The sequence below is a fragment of the Glycine max genome, chromosome 12 (genome assembly GCF_000004515.6).
Source record: "Glycine max cultivar Williams 82 chromosome 12, Glycine_max_v4.0, whole genome shotgun sequence".
Lineage (NCBI taxonomy): Eukaryota > Viridiplantae > Streptophyta > Magnoliopsida > Fabales > Fabaceae > Glycine > Glycine max.
Window position 1 is genome coordinate 36,200,111 of NC_038248.2, and position 12,570 is coordinate 36,212,680.

Sequence of the window (12,570 nt, forward strand, 5' to 3'; positions counted from 1 at the left end):
TTCATTTTTTGATGGTTATATCTAAGGGTTACAATTTGTTTCCCAACGTGGGAAAGTTGTTTACTTTCCAACAATAGAATTCATCTTGAATCTTGATAACTAACAATAAAAGAGCGCTCTTGTAAGCTTCGAGGGAGAGCTTATGCATAAATTTTTTATTGTTATCTAGTTGTTATGGGCATAACACCAACATGCTTCCAACGGTTTATTAACAGAGAAAGAAAATAGCATACTTTTAAATGTTGTTTTGACATGATGGAACTAATTTGGAACTTAAATTATGTTTAGTTATTTTGTTTTAATACATTAAATTTTAAAAGTTTTATTTTGATTTTTTATGTTTTCAAAATATATCATTTTTGTCTTTTTTCAATTTTCCATCAGAAATATTAATGTTTTTTTAACTTTTAAATTTTAAAAAAGGACCACAATGATAAAGTTTGAAAATATAAAGGATCAAAATGAATTATTTTCAAACTTAATGTATTAGAACGAAATAATTGTGAAACATAATAGATCAAAAATGACATTAAGTTTTTTAAAATAATTAATTTTACATAGTGACCGTTTTAAAAATCACTACTATTTTTATTTTATTTTTAAAAAAATAAACAACTAAAAAAATCATTATCTCCTCCAACCTCTTACACACATGAAAAGGTAAAAAATGCAACACCACATAGATCAAATGATATCAACACATAATCTCATTGGAACCACAAAAAATTCTTATACCCCTCATTAAAAATCAAAACTTTTCCTACTACTATGTTATTGGAAACAGAAGCAAGGGAGATTGGAGTAAGAGTTGTTTTAGTTGACAAAAACATAATCCTAACTCTCAAATTAATCTATATCTAAACAAGGAAGTCACAATGTGACTCTTTGTGAGGTTTGCGAATAAAATCGCCACTGTCATGCATGATTGGACCGGGCAAGTAGAGGATTTCTCATCTAACATCTACAATTGAGTCGAGCGAAAATGAGCAGTACAAAGAGGGGTTAAGTGGTGCATTTCACGGAAAGATGATTCTGATTAGCCTGATTAGTCAAATCTCATCCATAATTGAATGTTGTCGGTCTTGTTTGTTGTCTTCCTCAACGCGCTGTTGCCAGTGATGACGATGAGACAATTATTGTCATTTGGTGAGACAACAATTTTGACCAAGTAGAAATGTTGCAGCAAAGACAAAAGTGGTGGTAAGGCAACGATCTTCTTGGATCAGTAGCGAGAGGTATACTAACAAAAGAAAAATGAATTTTTATTCATTGTGATTCAAAACAATAGGTGAATGAAATTATTATTATTATTAAATGATTAAATATAAATATTTTTAATTTAAACATTATATAAATTTGAAAAAAAAAGAAAATTATATATATATATATATATAATATGCAACTATTTAATAGTGCTTTACTGACGCATTATTTAGGAAATTAATAATGTCATTTATAAATATTTTTACTTCTCTCTATTATTATTTAATAATAAAACCAAAGACGGAGATATAAAAAATTAAAAAAAAAAACTTCTTTTCTCATGTTTTCTATCACAGTATTATGTTTTTATTTATTTATTTATTGATGTTAATATTAGCAAAAAAATAAGATAAAAAACAAAAATAAATAACTTTTAACATAATACTAATATTTAGAAGTAAAAAACTTTAAGACTAACTCGAATCTTTAGAATTTTTTTGAACTGTTATAAAAACTAATCAATATAAATTAGTGATATGATTACTTTGATATAAAATTTAGAATTAAAATTAATTAATCATATATTTTTCAGATAAATCTTATTAAAAAAATTACCAAAATTTTAAAAAAAGGGTGAAAAAGTGTAGGGTTCTGAGATGCGATAGAACTAAAAGGGAGCATATATTGGTTAGAAGTTTTGATTACGCTTAGCAGGTCTTGAAGGAGGCAATGGCTCGCCTGAGCTCCGATCAGGTCTTGAAGGACAACAATGCCGCCGACCCAACTTCCGTTACCACTCTTTACCTCACTCACAAAGCTCTTTCCGATGTCAGCTTCAATTCAAATACCCTTTTGTTTTCTGTTCCCCTTTACACTTTTAACCACCAAAAATACTTACTTTTTTAACTTTGGAAATTACCCAGATAACGTTCTTGGCCAATTTCATAAACTTGGAAAAGCTTGACCTCAAGCTCAACAATCTCACTTCACTTGAGGTTCTTTTTCCTTTTTCTAAAAAAAATTATTTTGTATTTTAAAAATATAATTATTGGCTTTTGTGATTGATTTGTTGTGCTCGCTGCTACACCAGGGGTTGAGATCATGTGTTAATTTAAAGTGGCTATCCGTTGTAGAAAACAAATTAGAAAGCTTGGAAGGAATTCAAGGACTTACTAAGCTCACTGTAAGTACCTCTGGGTTTTATTTTGTTACTTTTTAGTTCTAGTTTAACTATTAATCCAATCCTATTTATGTGTACTTTATGTTTGAGTGGCTTAGTAAAATACTAGTAGTAAATTTAGTGGCAACTTGAATGGTGTATGTGTTGTTAATAGATTTTAGCTTGTTTGGTGCTCTTACTGATGTGTTAGTTGTCAGAACAATGGTACATATCTTTTCCTTTTAACAGCTAAAGCATGCGGAAAATTTCTTTTTTATTTCTAGAATTCCACGTTTTGGATATCTTGGCTCTCCCTAGGACTACTAGGTTATTCAAATTGCATTGGAAAAGCATTGCTGTACAGCTGTAGGAATAGCATCATGGAGAGTCTTATCTTGAGAATGATATGATTTTTACCTCAACTTCCAAGTATTATGACACCCCCTTTGATACGTATCATGCTGGAACTGTAAGTATGTTATGTAATTGTTTAATTTGAGATGAAAGGCCATTTCCTTTTGGCAATTACATCACTTGGTTGTAGTTTGTGTGTATCTTGTATAAGTGTTATTTATATCCTTGCTGAAAAAGGAAAACAGAGGCATGCCCAAGAGTTCAAATCTCTAGTATGAGATTAAATTTGCAAGCATTCTTTCATTTCACAGTGAATGTCTAATTGTTAATTAAGTATATTTTTCTTAGGATAAGATTACTAATTTTACTATCATTAAAGCTTTGTTGTTTACCTGAGTTTCTGAAACAATGATTCTTATGTCTGTTCCTTGATGTGCTTTTTTGTTTGTGCATGTATGTGTTTGGATTAATGAATTTATTTCTTGCTAAGTAATCTGTCTATGATTAGTTCTTCTGATAAAATTCATTGAGTTGCATGAGGATTTAGGAGTCACTTTTATATGATTACATGAACCAGGTGCTAAATGCAGGTAAAAATAAGCTTAAATCTATTGATCAGGTCATGTCAGTTGTTAGCCTCCGAGCACTGATTTTGAATGGTGAGACTTCTTACCTGAATCTTTCTCTTTATTTATATCTTTCTCTTTTTCTGCACTCTTACTTTTCTTGGTTTTGACAGAAAATGAGATTTCCTCTATTTGCAAACTTGATCAGCTGAAAGACTTGAACACTCTTGGTATGACTATACCTTGTATTTTTCTTTTAAGTTAAAAGTTCAGACACTTTCTGTCCCACCTAGTTTAGGATAATATTTGGTTGTTGTCTATTATTTTTAGTGATGGATATGACTTGGATGTTGTGCTTCCATCACAGATTCACAACAGGCTATATATTACTTTTGATCTAGTTTCTTAGTTATCAAGGATGAAACAATTTAAAAATTGGGAAGTGCTTTCTTGATAGATCCTAATACTTTTTTTTAGGATGTTTAGCAGCACAGTTTTCGTGTTGAAAAATGATCTGCATTTGAGCCACATCAGCTGCAATTTTCTATAATATCAAAGGATCATGGAGAAACCACAATGACAACCACACTTTAAATCCTTGATATATATATATATCAGGAGCAACTTATGTAATATGAAAGAAGTTTATCTTGACCATTTAATCTTGCTTGATCAAAATTACTTCATTTCTTCTCTTATGCTCCCACTGGATATGTTCCATCTCAATCTACATTGTATATATAGAAACCAATACTCTTCTCTTTGTGCTACTCTATGTCTATTGTTTGTTTGAAATGCATAATTATTTTGACGAAATAATATCTCACGATGGTCTGAACTTGAATTAGTTGAATATGTATGAGAAAAGTGTTCATAAAAAATCTTGAATAATCTTCAAATATCTCTAACTTCTGCAGTTCTATCCAAAAATCCTATACGCAAAATTGGTGAGGCTCTGATGAAGGTGAAATCTATCACAAAGGTAAGAGGTGCTCCAAGACGTTGAGCTCCTTTAGTGCTTATTTCAGTATTGTATTCCTATTGCTCATGATACCTCTCCTGGTTGCAGCTTTCGCTCTCATATTGCGAGCTTCAGGGTATTGACACTTCACTCAAGTCTTGTGTTGAGTTGAGCGAGCTCCGCCTTGCTCACAATGAGATTAAGGTGTGCTTTAAATATGTGACTTTCCTTTTTGATTCCACTTCCACTGACAATTATTTTTTGTATCTGTATGCTGCTTTCATATTTGTTTAATGACTTTCTTGCTTAAGAATTTTGTTGTGTTGTTTATAACTTCTTACTAAATTTTGGATTTCAGTGTCTCCCAGAGGAATTAAAGCTCAATTCAAAGCTCCGGAGTTTAGATTTGGGGAATAATGTGATAACGAGGTGGTCAGAACTAAAGGTTTGGTGTACATATCTGGAGTTTTCAGTTTTTCAAACATTTAATAGTTGTCAAGAACTCACCTTACCATGTATTGCAACTATAGGTCCTCAAATTGCTCACGAATCTTAGAAATCTTAATCTACAAGGAAATCCTGTTGCCACAGTTGATAAAGTTACGAGAAAGGTGATCCCACTGTGTTTTTTTAATTCATATGTGAATTCTCACTTGATTGTAAAATTTCATCCTTACTGTGGTTGTAATGTTACAGGTTAAGAAAGCGCTGCCCAAACTACAGATATTCAATGCTAGACCAGTAGATAAAGATACCGAGAATAAGAAAGGTAGCATAGTTGATGGAACTCATGATTTTTCAGTGGATCAGGCAGATCATCCATCAGATCAAAATGAGGACAATCATCTTGAAGCTGCTGCTGATCTTGACTCAGGGAGAAAATCAACTAAGAAAAGGAAGAGAACTGCTGATGCATCCAATAAGGAAGACAGGGTTGCTGATGAGGAAAAGAAAGGTCATAAAAAGGACAGGACAGATAGAAAAAATGACGGTCCTGAGATGGATAATAAATCAACTAAGAAAAAGGCAAAAAAGGATGACAAGCCCTTGGACAAGGGATTTGCTCTTGAGGAGAATGTTTCTAAGGTTGAGAAGAAACTGAAGAAGAAACATAAGAATGAGGAACAAAGTGAGCTTGATGTTATCGATGATGCAGAAGCTTCATTTGCGGAGCTTTTTAAAATCAATGATGCAGAAAATCTGAATCTTGTTGATGAAATGAGAGCACGAGACAAAGTGCCTAAGGATGTGAAATTGGCAGGTGACACAGTGACCTCATTTGCGAAACGTAAGAATGCTAAAATGCAGAATATTGAATCTCTATCAGCTCCAGAAGCAGAAGTTGGAATGGGAGGGCCATCAACATGGGGTGATGAGTGATGATATCTGGACATATGCTACAGATGCATCAAACCTTGTCTGCAAGGAGTTGAGGACCAATTTTGAGTTTGACTCTGCTGTTGAATTTCGCATTGCATTTGTCAGATGTTTGAGTCGAGCTCCTCAGCTATTTTCTGCTTCTGAATTCCATGGTATTTTTGCTATGCTTTAAGCTGGTGGTTATGTTGTTAATCGGTGAATTGTATGTCAGATTCAGGAACTTCCGTTCAAACTTTTTTTTTACCCTTTTTTAGTGAGTTTATTGCAATCAGTTCCAATAACTTTCTTCATCATTTCCATTATGTTTTATGCCCCTTACCCCTTTTTTACTTGACTAATGTGAAATGCAGTTAACAATTGTTATTTTACCTTTCAAAGGGAACTAGCAAAAGGATTTATCGTTTTTCACTATATAGTTAGGTTCAAAAAGATTTGATGAAATAGCTTGTAATATATTTTTTAAAATTATATATTAGATATCGTAATTATTTGAATGTGACTTTCATTACATGTTTGATTTGCTTGTAGCATTGCAAGGCAGATTTTGCTGGTATTATTTATTCTACCATAAGCAGAAAATTATGGTTGGTCTCTTAACAATTTATTTGCAAATTTTCGGCTTCCATTCACCATGCTTCATGACTCATGCCTCAGTTGATCTCAATCATCAATCTTCGTTGAAAATTATGCAACGTTTTATTAGCTTTATTTGGAATAGATGCCAAGTTAAATCTTAAAAGAAAAAGTCCAATGCAGCCGAAAATGACTTTCTTTTTGCCTCTTGACTTTTTGTTCTTCAAGTTGCTGCGTGACTTGTGTATTTTTGGGTCTGAATCAGTGTTTGATTGTTTTAAAACTAAGTAGAATTGTTCAACATGATTAAAATCTGTTTAAATTTCTTTTAATTACAAATTTCTATCGTACGTACGATGTAAAATAAGTGACCCTTAGTCTCTAGTTAATTAAAATAAATCTCTAATTTTCACCTTTTTTTTATTCAATTTTTCTGTTTGTAGTTTGCACTTTGCAGCACCCAAAGTGTAGAGGATTTATGTTTCACACGATGTGTCGGTTTTTTAATTGAAACTAACCGGCATTGTCTAATTAATTTTAAAGTATATACATGAAATAAAAAATTAAAATGTAATTATAATTAATTTAAATTAAAACACCTCATAATTAGATAATCTTAATTTTAAATCAACACATTGGTATCTTTAAAAAATTACTCACTTGATTAAATGATTATCATTATCCACATACTGCTCATCATAAGCTGGATTTTGTTGAGTCGGCGGCCATTATGAGGTAAAAAGTAAAAACTCGCCCATATTATTATATGCACACGCTCGTTACACAACTTGGAAGAGGACTCGGTAATATGTATTTACAAATTATTATTTTTCAAGTTCTAACATTAAAATATAATTTAAATAACTAAAGTTAATTTTTTTTATCAAAGCAATATTTATTACATTATTAATATAAAAATATAATAAGTTCTTACTTTTACTTACTTAAAAATCATTTTTAAAGACAGATATTTACAAAATAATTAATTTTTGAATCAACAAAATCATTTATTAATATATTTCATATTATTAATATACATTTAAAGTAAATTATCGTTGAAATTGATGATTTTTCTTAGTCTTATAAGTGATTTGTTTCTTCAAATTTAAATTTTTATGTAGAAGTATCATTTTTAAACTTTGAGGTCATCTCACTATAATTGTTGTAGAATTTTTTAGTCTACCTAATGAGATGGCCTAAAAGTCTTTGACCAATATAGTCTCACTTAGTAATGGGTTTAAGAATAGTCATCTCACAAGTTATGATTATTTTAAAAACATTTTTTTTCAATTGTTCACAAAAAAATATTTTTTAATTTGACCTCAACCAAAGTAATTTTAATCTTGGCTTCATACAAAGTAATATAAATCTGGCCTCAACCAAAGCATTTCTAACTTGGTCTCAATTAGTGTAATTTCATCTTAACCTCAGTTAGGACATTTTCAGTTTGGTCTCAATCAGGACATGTTAAGCACGCTCTCCACTAAAGTATCTTTAACTTGACATCAATCAAAGTATCTTCACTTCGACCTTAATCAAATCATCTTTGGCTCAACCTTGACTGCTACATCTTTTTGTCAAAGCCTTAGTTGGGACACTTTTGGATTGACTTTAGTTGGGGCATCTTTTAGTCAACTTCAACTGAGGCATCTTCAACTCCCTTGATTAGAGTATTTTTAATTTAACCTCAATCGAGGCATCTTTTGGCCAGAGCATCTTTGACTTGACCTTGTCCAAAGTATTTTTCGACTGACCTTAGTTGGGACATCTTTCAAGTGAAACATTTTTCGCTTGACCTTAACTAAGACATCTTGAGTCATAGGTATAAGTAAAGAAAATTTTGTATTGACTTTTTAAATTATAATTTTTAAAAGTGAGTCGACTTATGAGCTGACATAGGCCCACTTCACCTAAACCTATTTGACAACTCTATTTTTATATATAAAAAATGTGAATTTAAAATATTTATATCAATAAATTTATTTCTGTCAAACAAAATTCATATAAACAAAAATGATTAAATGATTAGCCATTAGTGTGCATAGTGTTTACTGCTTGTTCCCGGAAGGGATACAACAGTGATATGATAACGATAACTGAGATTGAATATTCAGCCAATTAGTAAACAGAGATGAGAGATTGTTTGTTCTTTTGTGGTATAAAAATGATATATGTGAGAGATTTGAGAGTTGAGACCGTGAGTTCAAATTCAACGGTTATTAGTTCCGAGTCTATTTTGATTTTTGCAGCATTAAATATTAAAAGCGATATAGCCAATAGGTGTGAACACATGAGAAAAAGTATTTCAACTTGAACCACTTGCCACACCAATGATTTATCCACCACCGCCACATCGCACACATGCATATGATATCTTCACGTACGCCATAATAATAGCGTGTTCAAGAACACTCGTTTTTTTATTTCAAGAAACTAGAAATAAAAAATATTCATTATGAATTTGAAAGGAGCACATATTCATCAATGATTGATTTTTTTTTTTCCACTTGTTTTGGTAAGCACGTTCAAAATTGGAAAATACTAGTAGTTGACGGATAAGTATGAACACGAAGAAGAGATTGAAGCAACGGGAAAAAGAGTTTCCAACTAGAAATTAAGCAGCACGAGCAAATTGCATGTGTTCCTTCCCATCATATCAAGGTCTATATCGCGCATAGTATCGTATCACTCGTCTTCTAACGCCTTCCAACCTCTCTAGTGAGTGACAAAAGAGCTAATAGTAGCATCAAAAAATATTTTAAAAAATTATTTTATTTTCAATTCAAACAAATATAATTATCAACGAAATCAATTAACATCGATATAATATATTCTGTGTTAATAAATTAATCAATCAATAGATTGATGCTAATAAGTTAATATAATAAATTAATTATTAATAAGTTAATTATCAATAAGATGTTAATACATAAATTAGTTTGATTAATTTATATTTTACGAATTGATATATATATATATATATATATATATATATATATATATATATATATATATATATATTATATGAAAAATATTTAATATTAATAAATTGGTATTTAATTGATAATCAATTTATGCATTAAATATATTTAATTTCAAAATTTATTATACTTTTTTATGGTAAAAAATTATTATAATAAACTACATTAACTATCAGTTTAATAATTTAAACTTAATTCAATCAAATAGAATTTTTCTATCGTTATATTTATTCTACTTGTGATTTTTCTCTCTCTTCTATTTTTCAGTTTTATTTATATTCCAACAAAAGTTATCCATAAAAAAAATTGAAAGGATATATAATCAATATTTATTCTAATTAAATATGTATCTTAAATTTTTAATTGTCATAACTTTTAAAAGTTTATTATAATAAATTATAATATCAATTGAGTAATATAATTATCAATTTAATATATAATATTTGTTAATATTTTTATTTATGCTCAATCATTAAATTACAAAATTTAGAAAATATATTTTATCATTTAATTAAAAATATTATGAAAATAAATATATAGTAAATTGTTTCATATTCAATTAAAAATAATATGCACAATTATAAGTGATAAAGAAATACATACCAATAGATATTCGCAACAAATACTAAATGTGTATCTTTAGTAAGTACTCATGGGTAATAAGTCCAATCGTATATGTATTTCACTGGTTTGTTAATGGACACGAAGACGAATATCATGATATACTCGTATATGTACATATGTGTTATCTGGTAATATTAAAATACACAAGTATTTCTTTTTTACTCAGCTTAAATACGTAAATATTCTTTATAAATATTTTTTATTTGTATTTATGTTTTGGAGTATAATTTTATTTGGACTTATATTTGAGTGTATTTTTATTTAAGTTTATATTTTAGAGAGTGATTTTTAGATAATATTATTTGAAGTTCACAAAAATTATTTAGAATTACTCATGGGTATTATTAATTGTGTAGAGCGTAGAATATTTGAATAAATTTATTTGTAGCAATTAAAATTATTTTTTTAAGAAAATATTAAAATAAATAAAAATTACAATAAAAATATTTTTAAACTATTTTTTTTTACAAAAATATCCTTGGGTACCTACATATATATGTGAATCTTTTAAAAAAATTCACACGTGAATATTTAGCTAACGAGAAGGATAAAGAGTGATTACAATATGTATCTATCCAGCTCATTATCATTCTTATATACAATCTCATGCATTTTTTCATAGAAAAAAAATTCAATAAAACACTTATAATATAAAAATATTTAAATATATATATGTATTGATAATTTTCTTATATATTTTTTAGATATATACATACATAAAATTAAAAAAAAAATTGATAAATATATTATAAAAATATAATAATATAAAAAATATAAATTGAAAGTTAACATCCGTGTAAGACAAAAACACAGTTTAAATAAAATAAAATAAATCATTATAATAAAAAAGATAAAAATAAATTAAATTGGTCATATTTTGAGTTTAAAAATTATGAACGGTTAGTATAAAAATGTTGATATCATCACCGGTTTATATTCATACATAATAATATTATCAGTGTATAATTTGTTTTTTTTCATAATTTTTTTTATAATCCATATTTATTTCAATTAAAAAAAACATGATCTCAATAAGTTTATATATATATATATATATATATATATATATATATATATATATATATATATATATATATATATATATATATATATATATATATATATATATATATATATATATATATATATATATATATATATATATATTGTTTTTGACATATGCCGCGTCTTTTTACCAATGACGTTTAAGCAAGTGAATGTCGGTTGATTATACTGTATATTGTATAATTAACTCTCATTAGAAAATAAATTTCAAAATGATTTAATTTAAATACTCAATGTAAATGATTTTTATATTATTATCTGCAGCGATATGTATGGTAAAATTATTCATATATATATATATATATATATATTATTTTCTAATTAATTAACAATGTAAAATCTTTTTATAATGAGAATACATAAAATTAATATTTTTTAAAGTAAATAATCCATACGATATAATATAAAAGATTTTTAAGTTGCGATTTAGTTACAAATTTTGCTTAAATAAATTAAATGTGATATCATTTGAACTCACGATTTGTTGATCTGTTATATATGATTGCATTTATTGAAATGCATATTTAAAACTTTGTTTGTAATTTTCCGGGACGACCACTGCTACCGTTTTTTAATGAAATCTTTTAATTGTTTTAAAAATTATATAAACTATAATTTTCAATTATCTAACAGTACATCGAAATTTAGTTTAATTTTAATATATAGGAGAAAAAAAAAATCTAAACCCACGTGCATTACTTGCGTTATTGAATAATGTACGTGTGGAAAATTTTGAAGGACTTGAGATGACAGATTTTATTGAGGTGTTAACTAGAAGGATGATGCAAATCCCACGTAATGCTGCTGCTCATTCAAAGAATGGTACATTGGGGTTCAACAATTTTGGTGGTTGACAAATTAACCCCGTTTAGCGTCAAGCAAACTAGCAAAAGCTAATGGCTTAAGTACTTAACCATCCAAACACCACCTTGTTCACATTATAATGAAATATATGAATTTAATATCTATATATTGTTTTATATTGTTTTCAAACTGATTATATTATTTTAAAAGTTAATAAATTTATCATATATAATATATTATAATTGAAAAATTGTATAAACTCGTGAGTACATAATTTTTTTTGGGAATATATAGGTAAATTAATGTAATGTAATGTTTCAAGGGACGGCTTATTTGTATTGTTCGAAGGTCAAGTTTTGGTTTTGAAAACGGTGATAGCTTCATTAATTACTACTTATGAAATCAATTTGGCCGACCCAACAAAAGTTTACTTATCATCTTTGACTTTTAATTCATTGGTCCACACTTAACCTCCGGCCTGAGCCTGGCACTGCAGCCACATTTTCAGAATTCACCAAACTTTGCAAATCCATCCTTAATCTGTGTATTGCATGTAGCCTGCAGACTGCAAACACAAAAATAACAGTTGTAATTTGTTTGCTTGTTTACACTGTTATCTATATTTTATTCAATGTTGCAAATCACAAAAATAACAAGTTGTTGCCAATAACAATTTCCATCCTCTTTCTCCTTCAAAACTTGGGTTATAATGGACCGCTGAGGTGTACAACTTGAATTTTGACACTTGATCCTTTATCAAAATATTAAATCAGATTAGATTGTTTTCACATTTTTTGATACTTTTAAATCTGTGGTCTAGAATAAGGGGTTTTTTTTCCTTAAATATATTTTTTTTCTGTTTTTTTAATGTACATCACTTTACAATTTAATTCTCAATCT

The 12,570-nt window shown here is 28.3% G+C and overlaps 1 protein-coding gene across 1 annotated transcript; it reads left to right on the forward strand.

Annotated features, from left to right (window-relative positions):
* The first annotated feature begins 1,859 nt into the window (after positions 1-1,859).
* On the forward strand, positions 1,860-5,916 carry LOC100814694 (leucine-rich repeat-containing protein ODA7). The gene is made up of 10 exons (XM_003540207.5): positions 1,860-2,031; positions 2,127-2,198; positions 2,294-2,386; positions 3,294-3,375; positions 3,456-3,512; positions 4,200-4,264; positions 4,352-4,447; positions 4,602-4,688; positions 4,774-4,854; positions 4,940-5,916. The coding sequence occupies exons 1-10, from the start codon at positions 1,933-1,935 to the stop codon at positions 5,621-5,623; spliced, it is 1,416 nt and encodes a 471-aa protein (XP_003540255.1). The 5' UTR covers positions 1,860-1,932; the 3' UTR covers positions 5,624-5,916.
* Positions 5,917-12,570: the final 6,654 nt, after the last annotated feature.

Excerpts from the sequence above, each read along its gene's own strand:
- LOC100814694 (XM_003540207.5), top strand. The coding sequence starts at position 1,933 with ATGGCTCGCCTGAGCTCCGATCAGGTCTTGAAGGACAACAATGCCGCC. Across the intron at positions 2,199-2,293 it reads ACAATCTCACTTCACTTGAG|GGGTTGAGATCATGTGTTAA; the intron begins GTTCTTTTTCCT and ends CTGCTACACCAG. Across the intron at positions 4,855-4,939 it reads TTGATAAAGTTACGAGAAAG|GTTAAGAAAGCGCTGCCCAA; the intron begins GTGATCCCACTG and ends GTAATGTTACAG.